General features: G+C 52.8%; 1 protein-coding gene across 1 annotated transcript in view; it reads right to left on the bottom strand.

Annotated features, from left to right (window-relative positions):
- Nucleotides 1-476: 476 nt before the first annotated feature.
- Nucleotides 477-15576, bottom strand: part of MYO18B (myosin XVIIIB) — a 239396-nt gene continuing 224296 nt past the window's right edge. The window contains 2 exon segments of the mRNA XM_052654574.1: nt 477-686; nt 2800-3997. Of these exon segments, the coding sequence (XP_052510534.1) occupies nt 2812-3997 (1186 nt within the window). The 3' untranslated portion in view covers nt 477-686; nt 2800-2811.

Below are 15576 nucleotides of genomic sequence, written 5' to 3'. Positions count from 1 at the left end.
ACGGTCCGTGAGTGTGGCGATGGGCGGACATTTGTAGGGACGCATATATGTCAGCATGCCACGGGCACTCAGGCTGTCTGAGCTACTGACTAGCTCTGTGGTTCATCTGTTTGTTCGTTTATTCACTTGTCACAATTTCCTGAATGCCCATACACACAATGGAGACACATAAACAGACAGGGGAAATAGGACAGAGGTAACCAAGGGAATTAGAGAAGAATGAAGAAACAGCATCTGTTTCAATTTGATGAGTTTGATGTATCAGGGAAGACTTCCTGGAGGAGGTGACCCCTGAGAGCTGAACTTGGCCAAGCGAAGAGCGTCAGGGCCACTGTGTGTAGATAATGGAGGGAGAGAAACGCCAGTGCACTCCCAAAACTATAAACTGTGTTGGTTCCCTACTACCTCAAGCTGCACCCCATCAACCCCCCAGAGTTCCAGGTAATGTGATCACAGAACAGAGAGACAGCACAGACGCCAAGGAGCCAAGGCTTTATTGGGTACAGACCTAGCAGGCTGGGAGCCCCTCGCCCTCGGGATGTGCTGTGGCTGGGCCCCCCGGCCTCTCGAGGGCAGCCACGCTGGCTGTGGACTCGGGGCCCCCAGGGAGGCCTGGCCGGTCTTTGTCTCTCTCTCCGGACAGTCGTGGAATCAGGAAGTTTTCAAGGGCAATGTGTCCCAGGAGGCTGGAAACAAATGCAGATCAGAGCTGAGAACTGCAGCCCGAGGAGTGTGTTTTGTTGGGCGAAGCCCTGAGGCCCACATTCCCAGATGGCATTACAGAAGCAATGATGCCAGGAGGCATGAGCATGGAGGGGGCAGAAGGGAAACAAGCGGAGGCCACCCGAAACGCAGATGCGGAAGGGCCACTGCTTCCAAGCACAGGCGCCTGACATGCACCTCGGCCACCGGTGCTGGCTCTGGGCTGGGGTCTATTCATTCGCACCCCACTCACAGTGCTACTGTGCGTAGCTGGTGTCACTACTCCCATTTCTCAGCTGAGAACACAGATGCTCAGCAAGGTCTCAGCACGTGGCTGTTACAGGGAAGACCTAAGCTCTGGGGGCCAAGTGGTTCCAAATCCCACAACACACTTGCGTCTCAGGCAACAGGGCTGTACTCTCAGCTCCCAACACCCGCATGCAAGTCAAAGGTGGAGGAGGGTTTTAGGCAGGAGCTCCCGTTATCGCAGAGAGCATGCTGGGAGGGGGGAAGGGGAGCTGAGCTTTAAAAAGAAAAAAAAATGGCAGAGACAAGATGTTCTGTGAGGACGTCTGCTAAGGGCTGCTCCGCTTCTGGACGTGTGCCCTTTACTTGGCCTTTGAAACCGAGTTCTGTGTCCCCGAGAGCATAATAATGTGAATGAACATGCGCTCTTTCCTCGGTAATTGAGAGCAGAGAGAGAGGCCATGTTAGGTCAAATTAATTTGCTCCGATACCCTCCAAAGCCCATCTCCATGATGGCTTTTTGATGGGCTGAGGGTGACTCCCAAAGTGGCAGGACGTGTGGCTCGTTTGGGTCCAGGAAGGGGGCAGGTGTGGGTTGAACACCACGTGAACCACCCGACCACCTGAGCCTCCAGCCGCTGCAGTTCCAACGTTCAGTGACTTGGAGATGGCAACCCAGCTGTAGGCTGGCATCGTGTCTGACCCCGGAAGGAGGTGCTTACTACCTCCTGGCCGGCCTGATGGGGCTTCCCGTTTCAGTCGGGAGCCATGAATTCGGAAACACGTCCTGAGAGGGGCAGTGAGGGGTCAGCCCGGCCTCGGGGCAAAGAGCTCCGGACTGGGGGTCAGGGTGGTTGGGCTGGTGGCAGGCTCACTGGGTGACCCTGATCTTGAGGTCTTCTCCCCCTTTTCCAAGAGCGAGGCTCTGGTCCATGAGTTCCAACCCCCAGTGAGATGTATGATTCTAAGGTCTGCCTCAGTTTGCCCTTGATAGAGGCAACCCCTTTAAAGATCCAGCTCCTTAGTGTGTCTCTGAGCTGACTCACAAACAGGCCCGGAGCATATGCCTAAGAAAAAATGACACCAACAAAAATGCGGACTCTGTGGAGTTCCAAACCCCAGTTCTGCCTGGGCGAGTCTGCACAAGTGCCTTAGCCTGTGTGATTCTGTCTGCCAACCTGTAGGACAGGGATGCATCATACTTACAGTCTCGGGGGTACCGTGGGCACCAAATGACTACCTGATAAACCAACTCAACCAGCGTGAGCCGCCACTGGCAGTGAGGACGTCTCCCTGCCGCTGCTGCGAGTGCCCGGATCAGGTGCAGACCGCGATCTCTGCACTTGCCCCCCCCCCCCCCCCCCGCCCCCCGCCCCCTGCCCCCTCTCAGGCCTGTCTCTCTTTACACGCTTGTGCCAAGGCCTCTCCCCACCTCCCAGCCTGGCTCTACCCCCGACTGTGGACAGACGCCTTCACGCCTCCCGCAGCGCCAGGTGTACGGGGCACTGGGGAGAGGACAAGTCAAGGGTGGGGAGGCTGTAGGAGCCGGGGACCACCTTACAGCATCCGCCCGCCCCACCCCACCTGACCTTCAGGCTTCCTATCCGTATTTTAAAGAGCAAAGAAACCAATGGCTCCTAGGGAGGGCTTCTAAGTTGTGCCTTTATCAGCAACACATTATTTGCATAAATAGTAACACAGTACTTCCCTGAAAGTCTCTAAAACCCCTCCTCTCTAGAGAAATGAGTCACACCTTTACAGACAGTGGCAGCACCTGGGTGCGTCCAGGCTGTCAGGCTGGGAGGACCTCCCGGTTTCACCCCCCCGGAGGCCGGCGCCTGTCGATGTTACCTGAGCGGGCTCCTACTTCCGCAGGTACTTCCTCATGATGCTCTCCACGGCCTCCTCTTTCCTCCCTGTGCCCGGCTCTCTGTTCTCGGGGGACGCCCGCTCGCCGCCGTCGCCCTCCAGCCGGGGGGCACTCGGCCGACTCTTGACGCTGTCGGCGCTTTTGAAGGACATGATGGAGCTGGAGGAGGAGGACGAGTCGGAGAGGTGAGCAAGGTCCTCCCTGGACTCCGGACTCCTTTTCAAAACGGTGCCGATCCCGGAGACAAAGCCCCGGTCGGCCTCTTCCGTCTCAAAGCGGACGCTCGAATGCTGTGAACTGTCTCGCCCATCTTTGGCCGCTCGGGCCAAGGACGTGGGCGTCTCGGGCTTCCGGATGGCCGGCAGGAAGTCATCGAAATCCACTTTGGTCTTGCGTTCGTAGTTGAGGCTTGGGACCTTCCAGCTGAACGGGTCGCTGCCCAGGGGGTCCCCCATCAGGTGGGCGAACTGGCGGTTCTGGAAGACGAGAGGCTCCTTGCCGAGGTCCGGACAGCCCGCATCGTCCACCGAGGACTCCAGACAGCGCCTCCGCGGGCGCAGCGTGGGCGACAAGAGCGGGTCCCTGCGTGCAGCCGCCGGGGAGCTGGGCGTCCTCTGCGAGCTGGGCCCCGACTCCAGGAGGGACTCGCAGGAGCTGAAGCGGGTCTTCAGCTTCTCGGGGGGCGGGCTGGGGCTCCCCACGCTCTGAGAGGAGATGCACTTGAGGCTGGTGGACCGCGGGAGCCCGGCTGACGCATCCAGGGCTGAGCCGGCGCCGGCTCTCAGTGCCAGGGCGCCCTCGTCGCTGCCCGCCCGAGCCCTCCTCAGCGTGGACGCCCCGGTGGTCTGGTAGATGGGGAGCGTGGGCCAGTCCTCCAGGCCGAGCGGCGACCCCCGGCCTCTCTGCGCTCTCTGCCTCCGGAGCCCTTCCACGAACTCCGACAGGGCGGCCGACGGGCTGGGCAGCTTGTCCCGCGGTAGTGGGGACGCGTCTCCACTCCGGGAAGACGGGGAGGGCGGTGCCCCCGGCCTCTCGGGGGTCTTTCTCTGGACGCCGCACTCTTCGCCATCCCCGAAGTGGCCATACGTTCCCCGGCGGCGGGAGAGCGGGGACGCGGCCTTGTCCCCCGAGGTCCTGCTGCGGACGTCCCGGGCCCCATCGCCGGCCTCCTCGTGGGTCCTGCGCCAAGAAGAGAAGCGCAGTCAGCGCACACTGTGCCAGCCCTACTATCTGTGCCATCAGGCCTGGAGCGCGGGCGCTAATTCTGCTTCGCTTTGGAAACGCGTTCCCGTCCCCGCCACGCTCTCCAACCAACCACGTGCTCTAATGCGCAAACTCCAGACACAAGCGATTTCTCGTTGCTTTCTGAAATGCAATTTCTGTCTATAATTAAACCCAGCTAAATGCGTTTGAGCAGATTAAAACTGCAGCTCTGAGGGATGACTTAGACGGAGGACGCATCCCACATGACATGAAGGACCTACCATCCCACAGCCTGCTGGGAAATAGGTAATTTGCTTCTTGAAGACTCAAGGGGGGACCTGTGGGAGGTTATTTTCTTATTTAGGGTCAAGCCCAGAGGACAACCCCACCGAGCAGAGCTCCGGAGAGCCAGTGACCTGAACGCCTCTGAATGAGGTGCTATAAGGCTCCCAACTGTTTCATGGGAGGAGGGTGGGCAGGGGAAAGAAAAAAAAAAGTTCCTTCAAAAGGGAAAAATTTACATGAAATCAACTTGAAACCAACACTACACAGGAGAGAGGACAGACGCCTTCTATTCTGGGACTGCCAGGCAGAGGCATTTCGCAGCTGCAGCCAACACCGCTCTGCCTTTGGAAAGTGGGAATCTTGGCAGTGAGGCCAAATCACAGACTGTACAGTGAAGGGCGGGCCTTAAAAGCCAGAGACTGGAGTCCATCAACCGGTCCTTTAACAAAATCTATTTGTCCTCCCTGTAAGACAGACCCCCTCCTTCTCACCCACCAGCAAAGTTGTTGTGTGGGGCAAAACCAATACAATATTGTAGAGTGAAAAAAAAAGCAAAAAGGGGCGTGAATCGTCAGTGTGGGCCCGGGGCCAGTGTGGGCGCGGGGGACGGCGCCAGTGTGGGCGCGGGGGACGGGGCCAGGGCTCAGCCTGAGGTGGGGGGATGGGATGTTGATGCAGGTCCCTGGTCGTGGCTCTGCCCCCGCGAGAATGACTGCAGAGGAGTCGACACCCACACAGAAAGGCTGGAATCGTGGAACCAGCCCTGGGCCTAGTGCCTGGCACCCGGCTCGTCAAATAATGCTTAACAATTATGCTGAGTGATTAATAATCAATAACCAATGGCTATTAATCATCAACAACTAGCCGTTAGTGCTCATTACGATTACTACTGATAACCTCTGGCTCTCTGGAGCCTCACCCAACCCCCCCCCCTCCCCTGCCCCAAGGTGCTCCATGAAAGCCTCACGTGATGTCCCAGGAGGACGGACAGGACAATGCGTGGGCAGGAGACCCGGCATCTCATCGCCCCTGGGAAAGGTTCCAACAAAAGCCACACCGTCTGCCCAGAGCAGCTGCTCCCTTCCCTTTCTTGCCCGTCACCTTCCGTCTCTGTCACAGCTGGACTCGGGCCAGGAAGGGAGCTGGAGCGCTGCGGTGTGATTACCTGAAGGGCTGTTTGTCAACATCATCCCTTTGGAGTCGCTCCCCTCATACACGGCAAGGTGGCACATTCATATCCCTTTCTCTCTCTCTCTTTTTTTTAATAAACAGCTTGGAGCTGCCAGGGGCAGTGGGCTGCTGCAGAGCTGACAAAAGTCATTTCCGTCCTGTCCTGGCTCTGAAGGGAGGCAGGCTCAAGTGATGAATGTGTCCTGGGCACTCGGTCTCCACTGCCGCCTGCCACGTGGGGATGGCAGCACCTGGGGCACCTGTCGCTGAATCTCCTGGGACTGCGCCATCCCACTGGCCCCAGCTCCCCTTGAGAGCGCTGGCTGCAGAGGCCAGGATGGGGAGGGAAGAGAAGAGAAGCTACAGGAGGAGGGAGGGGGAAGGGCAGGGGAGAGGAGGAGGAGGGGGAGCCCAGCTCTCCAGCCCAGGCTGTCAAGCCCCTGCCGAGTCACTTCTGCACCCTGACTTGGCCCGGCGCCCAGCACACAGCAGATGCTCAGTAAGTGTTGTCGGACTGAGTCAAGTCTACCTCCGAAATCAAGTCTCCGGGGAAGGGGAGGAAGGGAGGATGAGCAAGTGGAGGAGGGGCAGAGAGAAGTGGGGAGAAGTAGAGGCACGACCGAGAGGAGAGAAGGTGAACTGAGAATGGACAGGACGACGGAGAGGAAGAGACAGGTGGCGACGGGGGCGGTGCAGCCAGGGGGTGCTGAGGGCAAGGCCAAAGGACAGGGGGGAGGGTCGCAGATGCGGGGTGTGCTGGCGGCTTAGGACTGGCCCTCCTCACCTTTGACCAAAACCTGGGACAGGCCGGGGGCATGCGAAGCTGTGGGCAGCTCAGGAGCCCTCGAGGTTGCAGCCTGTGCGTGCTGGTGTCGGAGCCCAGAAGACACAAGACTCTCCAGGCAGGAGCCAAGTCCCCGTGGCTCAGCCAGACCAGCGGAGACCCACCCACCTTCCCTGAGGCCCACAAGGAACAGCATCTTTCAGAAGGTGGGCAAGTCAAAATGTCCCCATAAGGCCACCTGGCTGTCACTAGATGCTGATCTCAGAGCTCAGCCCAGGGGCCCAAGGGTCGGTGTGATGGGGCTGGGATGGGTGGGGTCCCACCTTCTGGAATGGTCTGGCTGGTGCCTCCAGAGCCTCAACTGGTGGGCTTCAAACTAGAACACAGGCCCAGTAGTGTAGACTTGGGCAGGGGTGGGGGGTGGGGTGGGGGCAGGGCAAGGAGTCCGAGTGAGGGTAGAGGGAGGAGGGCGGGGGGGAGGTGGGGAGGGGCGGCAGGAGAAGGAAAGACGCCTGGTCTTGACTGAGTGCTGCCTCCTGGGTTTACCATGCAGAAATCCACCCCGTCTCTGCCGCTCTACTTCCTGTCTGCGCTGCCACTCAAGGGAGAAGTGTGTTGTGTTCCCTCCTTTCTGTGTGGGGATCGCAGAACTGACCTGAATTCAGACGCCCTCTGGCAGATGTCAGGGTGAGAGGCCTAGCTCTGCTGCCCAGGGCGGGGTGATACTCTCTGTTCCTGCCCTGGCTCTGGATGCTTTGGACACACCCTGGGAAGACCTATTTTCCCCCAGCTGTCCTCCTGGGGATAACTCAGCTCAGATGGAACTCCCTTCCACTGGCATCGCATGATGGATGGATGGTGGCTAACCAAGATGTCACTGTCCCTGCCTCCCAGCTTTGGCCAGGGCGAGAGGTGATGGATAGGAGGTGCTCTGAGCTGCTGGGAGATGGGTGTGGACACGAGCTGGGCCAGGCACTGTGGTCTCTAAGAAGGGACTCCAGAAACATGGTGGGAACTTCTGCACCTGCCCCTCCGTCTGTCCAAAGAGGAAGAGGCTTCTCACATACCAGGGTGATAAGGAGGTAGGCTCCTGGGCATCCAGCCGCATGGGGGCGAGGCTGGGCCCGTAACAGTTGCCCCTGGCCAAGCACCTAATATGTGCCAGATGCTCTGCACATGGATACAGGTCAGAACAAGCAGATGGGCCACCTGCCTGCATGGAGCTGACTGCCATGTCCATTATAACCTCGAGGGCCACCCTGGGGGTAGGGGTTGTGGCTCCGGGCACAGTGAGGCGGAGTGGCCACGGCAAGCACACACCATTGGGAGTGGCAGAGATGGGGTCCAACCCCACGGCAGGCAGCACCCTTCTCTGGGAACTTCCTCTGGACTCTACTGTGACACAGGCCTGACACTGTCTCTCTGACATCGCCTTGCCCAGGCAACATCTGTCCCTTGGAGTCTCGTTTGGTCTGCCACCGCTGGCCTGGGGACAGTCGCCTAGCTTCTCTAGGCCTCAGTCTCTTCAGCTGTGTGACGGGAGGAAACCAGGCCAACCTGGCATTGATGCAGAAATAAGAAATACCAGAGGATATGTGTTTCTGTCTGTTGTGTTCACTACCAGAATGCCTAGAACGGGGTCCTAGCACCCAGTAGGTGTTCAGAAAGCCTAGAACGGGGTCCTAGCACCCAGTAGGTGTTCAGAATGCCTAGAACGGGGTCCTAGCACACAGTAGGTGTTCAGAAGACATATGCTGAGTGAATGAGTGATGTGGTGGTACTCCGGCCCATAGGAAGTGCTAAGTATGGGCGCACAGTAGGTATCTTACGAATGTCAATTAAGTGCACTGATGAACAAAACCATATATGTGAACACTGGAGCTTTGTAGTATCATCTGAGGTTGGAGTCTGATTCATCCAATTCCATCTGTCTTTCTCAAGACTTCTTTGGTTGGCTGAGGTCTTTTTGTGTTTCCATATAAATTTAAATGTTTTTTGCTCTAGTTCTGTGACAAATGGACTGGTAGTCTGATAGGGACTGCAGTGAGTCTGTAGACTGCCTTGGGCAGTACAGTCATTTTGACAATATTGACTCTTCCAGTCTAAGAACATGCTCTGTCTTTCCACGTGTTTCATCAGCATGTCACAGTTTTCAGAGTAGAGGGCTTCTGTCTCCTTAGGCAGGTTCATTGCTAGGTACTTCATTCTTTTTGATGTGATGGTAAATGGGACTGTTCCCTTAATTTCTCTTTCTGCTCTTTCGTTGTTAGTGTATAGGAATGCAAGAGATTTCTGGGTGTTAATTTTGTACCCTGCAAGTTTACTGAATTCATTGATAAAGTCTAGTAGCTTTCTGGTAGTGTCTGTAGGATTTTCCACGTATAGTATCATGCCATCTGCAAACATTGACAGTTTCACTTCTTCTTTTCCAGTTTGGATTCCTTTTTACTTCTTTTCCTGTAAGTATTGGTGACTCAAATTTATGAAGGCTTATTAGAAAAATCAGGATACGATCATGCAAAAATGCTGGAATTTCTACACTTTGTAACCTGGGAGGCTAAGAATCCAGGCTTTGGGAAGCAGATGTGTGGGTTCAGATCTTGGCTCTGTCCCTCCCTTGCCATGTACCCTGTGAAGCCTGGCTGTGAGGGTGGGCACCGTGACCCTGATGAGCCTCAGAGATGATGGACATCACCGAGACAGTTGGTACCGCTGAGCAAGGCCCACAGACGCCTCTGCCTGCCCCCAGCTCTTCATGGGAGGTGGGCCCTGGTGCAACTGAACTTGCATACATTTCTTATTCATTTCAAAACATGACTACTCGTGAATACATGCCTAAGATCCTCATGACTGCTTTTCAGTTAATGGCCCCTCCCATCAGGGCTATAGAAGGCCCTGGATTGAGGGCAGATGTTCAAGAATAAGCAATTCCTGGGACTTCCCTGGTGCTCCAGCAGCTAAGAATCCACCCTGCAATGCAGGAGATGGGGTTCGATCCCTGGGTGGGGAATGAAGATTCCACGAGCTGTGAAGCTTTGAAGCCCGTGCATCACAACAAAAGATCCGGCACGACCCAACCCATGAGCTTCAGCTCAGACCTGACACAGCCACATAAATAGATGCATTTATTTTAAAAAAGAATAAGCAATTCCTATGTCCAAGCCCGCTCTGAGCAGCACAGGAAAGGTGTGAGGCTACTCAGGTCTGTTCAGCCTCAGAGCAAGCCAGCTGCTGGCACATGGGTCTGGTTCAGGCCACATCTTCCCCTGCCAGGCCATGCTGTGACCGCAGCGCCCTCGTTTCTCCTATGGTGCCAACCACGGAGGAGATGCACCAAGAACACTGGGTGAAGAATAAACAGGCATGTCCTTTCATCTCGTCAGGATCTGGATGATCAGCCCACCTTGCGGATGAGGAAACTGAGGCTCACCGGGGAGAAGCCACCTGCTCAAGGTTCACACTGCTCAGTGGCAGAGCTGGGATCTGAAGCAGGGTTGGCCAGATCTGACACCCTTGCTCTGCCCTTCACAACAGCACTCGCCCTGGGCATAGAAAGCCAGGAGGAAACCGCAAGCAGCTGAACTCATATCTACACACGTGCACTGTTCAAAATCCACTGAGACAGAGTGACTGAAACATCCTGAGGCCCAAGCCAGGGAGACGCTGGCTTCCCTGGTGTTAGAACAATCACACAGCAAAAACCAGACTCTCCAGGTCTGAGGCGGAGCAGAGCCTGGGCCAGCAGTAGCTACAGGAAACTCGATGCAGATTTAATGACCCCATGAATCATCCCCAGAGATATACTGTCACCCCCATTCTTCATTCACACCCTGAAATTAAAGAGGAAATTAAAAATGTATTGATGTTCTTTAACAGTGAGGCCTGGATGGGAAACCAGATGTCCTTTGAAGAGGGCCTGAAGGTTCCATGATTGAGTCCCACATAGAAACTGATGGTCTGTGAGAGAAGCTGGCACGGCGCTCAGACTGTGCCTGACATGGCAGGAAACTCGGCACATTTATTAGGCCCCTACAGTGTGCATGGGAATTCTGCATCACAGGAGTATGTTGTGCCTTTAGGCTTTGCAGACGTTATTCGATTTTCTCTCCATGACAGCCCTCTAAGTCAGCTACTAATAACCTTCCATTTCACAAATGGGCTTCAGAAGGATGAGCAAGTTGTCACAGAGTAAATGGGAGAATGTGGATTTGAATCCAGCTTTGGGAACACGGGTCCTGACTGCTCTGCCCTACTGTTTGTTACTGTTGACTGTTCCATTTCACAGAGCGGGAAACTGAGGGTCAGAGAGGCAAATGGAGAGGAAGGGGCAGAGCCAAGGTGCCCACCTCGATCTGACCGACTCTATATGACATTCAGCTAAGCTCGTCACAGGAGAAGATGGGCTGCCTTAGCCTTTCAGAGGCACACTGAAGGATGCTACATCAACCTGTGAAGAAGGGTCAGCAGTGCAAGAAGCTCCACGAACACCGTGAACCGTGGACTGGAAATGCTATGGGAGGCTGGCAAGCGACAGGGAGGGCCCGGGGCTGGAGAGCACAGCCTTTCTGGAGGTGGGGTGCAGTCAGGCTTTCAGAAGAGGGTAGGATCTAGGGGTGGGGGTGATGCTGAGGAAGACACTCCAAGGAGAAGAAAGTCCCTCCTACCAGCTAGTACCTTGTTCACTGGTTTCTGTAGAACCCTGGACCAGCAAGGGCTGGTGTCTACATTTCATAGGCAGAGGCACCAAGGCTTAGAAAGCCCCTCGGCTGAAAGGGAAGATTGAGAAAAAAAAGGGTGAGCCCGAAGAATTGATGCCTTTGAATTGTGGTGCTGGAGAAGACTCTTGAGAGTCCCCTGGACAGCAAGGAGATCGAACCAGTCCATCTTAAAGGAAAGCAAACCTGAATATTCACTGGAAGGACTGATGCTGAAGCTGAAACTCCAATACTTTGGCCACCTAATGCGAAGAGCTGACTCATTTGAAAAGACCCTGATGCTGGGAAAGACTGAGGGCAGGAGGAAAAGGGGACGACAGAGGATGTGATGGTTGGATGGCATCACTGACTTGATGGACATGAATCTGAGCAAGCTCTGGGAGATGGTGAAGGACAGGGAAGCCTGGCGTGCTACAGTCCATGGGGTCGCAAAGAGTTGGACACGACTGAGCGACTGAACAAGAAGCAGCAGGGAGGATGCCGTGGGTGTGGGACACTGAAGGAGACCTTGACAGCAAGCAGAAGAGATGTGGAATCAGCTGCAGAGAGGCCTGAAGGTGGAGAGACTTGAGTCAGGAAGTAGATTCTGTAAATACACTATATTCCTTATGTAGAATGTTTTTATGAGACAAGACAATGCTTAAGCTGTGCTTGCCGTTTTCTCTGATCTTAAGGAGGTGCTGAGTCCTTGACACTTAAAAAAACCGAGCTGGTGAACTGCCCTCAGTGGACACCTGCTTGTGTATCTCCTGCCAGTGGACAGAATCTGCCACGTCTCACCTGCATGTTCTTACTGGCCAGCCAGGTACTGGAACCTAGGAGCTTTGAACTGAGCTGCCATCAGAATCAGGCTTGACTCTCTACAAAAAAATAGTCTGTTTCAATGGGAATGGGGCAGTAGGGGAATCATTCTGGTTTAAAACAGACTAAAGGCTGGGACTTCCCTGGCAGTTAAGACTCTGTGTGTCCACTGTAGGGGACGTGGGTTCAATTCCTGGTCAAGGAACTAAGATCCCACATGCTATGTGGCGCCACCAAAAAAAAAAAAAGACTAATGGAAGATGTTAACAAGAGGGGAAATTGAGGGTAGAAAGACAGGGAAGGGGTAGATACGGGTGCTCTGTTCTTTCAGCTCAATTTTTCTTTAAGTCTAAACCTTCTCTAAAATATAAAGTCTGTTTTTCAATTTTGTTAAAAAAAGAGAGACACCCGAAGAAACAAAACAACATAATACAATAAGTGTCCTTAACAGGAGCCTTCTTTTTAAAACACTACAGTGAGGGGACTTCCCTGGTGGTGCCGTGGCTAAGACTCCATGCTCCCAGTGCAGAGAGCCCGGGTTTGATCCCTCATCAGGAAACTAGATCCCACATGCTCCAACCAAGGGTTCACATGTGGCAACTAAAACCCGGGGCAGCCAAATAAATAAATTTAAGAAAAATTCAAGTATAGTGATACAACTTCAGAACAACTGGGTTAATATAAATGTTGGGCTCTTGGAGGATATTGTAAGTAAGTAAGTTAAGTAAAGTCACTCAGTCGTGTCCGACTCTTTGTGACCCCATGGACTGCAGCCCACCAGGCTCCTCAGTCCATGGGATTCTCCAGGCAAGAATACTGGAGTGGGCTGCCATTTCCTTCTCCAGGGGATCTTCCCGACCCAGGGATCGAACCCGGGTCTCCCGCACTGCAGGCAGACGCCTGTTCAATTTTCTTAGTGGTGAAAATGGTGCAGCAGTTTGGAAAGCCCCTCTCTGGTGGGACAAAGATGGGAAATTGTTTTCAGGAGAACTGGCATGATGTTTGCAACTTACTTTCATAGTGCTGAGGATAAAATATGTGTTTCGATATAGATAGAAGTCGAGAGGAAGGTAAAGATAGAAATAAAATCAATAATAAAAAAATTATCAAATTAAGGTACAGGCTAGCAGAGTTGACAGTGCCCAGTCACCTTCACTGTTTAAAAGAGAAGAAAGACAGAAAGGAGGGGGTGGGTAGGGGGATAGGAAGGGATACTTTACTGGTGACTCTATTATCAATTAAAAAAAAACAAAAAGCAAATATTTCTGCCTGACTTTCAATGTTCAGCCCAAGTACAGCCGCCTCCAGAAATCTGTGCCTACCTCCCAGGCTGGGCTGGGGTCTCCTCTGGTCCTCAGAGCCCCTGTGTTTTCCTGTCCTCCATCCGGTAATCGCTTGCTTACTTGTTTACAACTCTCAACAAGACTGTTAATTCTGAACTCGACTCTGTTTTTCTTCTGTGAATTCCCAGGATCTAGAACAGTCCATCAAGGGAAGTTCGTGGAATGGGAAGAATGAAAGACTGGAGGAACAGAAGGATGAGAATGAAGAAACAAGGGACAAAAGGCCTCATCTGCCTCATCTGGCAGGTTCATTCAGACCCCGGTAGCCCCACTTACGGGTCAGTCAAAGCCGCTTCTCTGGGCTTAAAACCAAAAGATTCAAAACCAACTTCCAGAGCACAATCTAGAGGGAACTCTTCCTATGTTGAAACCCAACCCAAAGCCTGGTCTTGTTTCTCCAAAACTTCATCCCCTTCAGAACTGAGAGGGAGCTGGAACCACGTTCCCTTTCTGGAGAGACGGAGACGCAGAGAGCCTCCTGGGTCACAGTCTGAGACAGGAGAGCACCGGCTCTCAAACCTCAGCCTTCCCTTCAGACACAACCTCTGAGGTGTCCTGAAAGAACACACGGGGTGTGAAAAGTGATCAAGTTGGATCCGAGAGTCCACTTGGGTTCAACACAGCTAAGTGAATTCACAACGCTTTCTTTTGGTCTCCAGGCACAGGCACTACCTCTGCTGAGCACCATACAATGGCAGTGACCACAGTCTCTGACTGTTCACAGCACCCAGTCGTCATAAGTGAATGGAAGTGAATGGAAGTTATCTGTCCATCCACCCCTCCTCCTTGCCATTCAGAACCTTCTGTAGAATGCCACGATGCCAGCTCCTGCTGACACTGAGGGGAAGGACCCTTGTGTTCAAGAAGCTGATACTCTAGAGGGGAAGGAGTTGACCAGCCTATGAGGAGAGGGAAGTTTGAATGACCCTTCGTGTCCTCCTGGGCTCAGACACCAAGGAAGAAGTATTTACTGAGTAAAAGGAGTAGAAGTCTGATTTTAGCAGATCAGATGTGATCGTCCAGCTTCTACGAGAGAAAACCGCCTCAGAAAAAACAGAAAAGCTACATTTAAACATAGAGGCATCAGAGGGTTCAAACAATAGCCCTATCTAAAAACAGAATCTAACACAGAACAGAAGTGAGGGTGGTGGTCGTCCTTGAGTAAGGAGGAGGTCATGACTGCAATGGATACTGGAAGGTGTTGGGGCGCTAGCCATGGGCTGGTTTTGATGTGGGTAGTAATTATTAAGGTATGACCAAGTTTTGAAAATTTCATACAGACACAGTTTTCCGTATGTATGTTTGCATAAGCTGACTTAATGAAAGCTTAGCTCAGAGAACCACAGATTCTACAAGAACGTTCTGAACAGTCAATGATCAAGCCAAACGGTTTTACACCAACTTGCATCTAACTTAGGTGAGCCTCAAAATTCCTGAAGGATTCGCAGATCTACCAAAGAGCTAGCGCTCTAGACAGAAAACACCCCTCCTTCCCACGGAAGCCTGTCCAAGAGTGATGCTGGCGCCAAGCGGGAACCCCGGACAGACACAGACTCCTCCTGCTCCTCACTTGCTCAGGCCTTGGGTCCACGGTATGTTCGCATCGAACATTTCCGCATCTTACCTGCTAATCTTCTTAATACTGATAAAACTGAAAAGCACTCTTTTGTCCCAGGAAGACATAAAACCATTTTCATGAGAGACTCATTCGTTAAGTACATTCAGGATGGATTAAAGTGATCCTGAGCTCTGGTTCTAAGAACGCAGAGACCAGTAAATAAATGTGCTATTGAAATAAGATTAGCAGTCAGTGCTTAACCTACTTTGAGAACAAGCTGTTTTCAATGCCAAGTATCCTCCATTCACATTTACATAATTAATGAACTAATTACAAACGAGTCTTATCTAATCATTTAAGCAGGTCTCACGTGACCCAGCCTTGGCCCCACTTCTGCAGTAGAGTAAGTGCACTTCCTTGAGAGTAATACAACTTTATTTTAAAACAATACCCTATAATTTAGACCTTTTTACTAATTCAAGCCAGCCTTATCCTACATAAAAATCAATGGGGGCTGATCAAAGGAGGATGGTGGTGTCTAAATTTATTGCTTTTAAGCGAAGAACCACAAGCCAAGAGTATGGGACTGCAAATGTTTACAGAAAGCACATTTTTTCCCTGAAAAAGGAAAAGTCGTAATGCTGCCTTTTAGCCAAGCGAAAAGCAGTTGTGTTAAATCGGTACCAAAGCAAATGATACATACAACAGTAATTAGCTAAGATTACACAGTAATTAAAATCACGATGATTATGTGAGTGAGAATAATTTATACAATAATCTCCACGCTCACACTGCAATATGGTACTAGTCCAATAGCAACAGAGCAGAGCCATGTTTGGTGATAAATTCAAATCACAGCATCTCTAATTATGTGGTGATAGATCATGGTCACTGAGATT

Source organism: Budorcas taxicolor, chromosome 17 (genome assembly GCF_023091745.1).
Source record: "Budorcas taxicolor isolate Tak-1 chromosome 17, Takin1.1, whole genome shotgun sequence".
Taxonomy (NCBI): domain Eukaryota; kingdom Metazoa; phylum Chordata; class Mammalia; order Artiodactyla; family Bovidae; genus Budorcas; species Budorcas taxicolor.
This window is presented reverse-complemented; position numbering and strand designations above follow the sequence as displayed.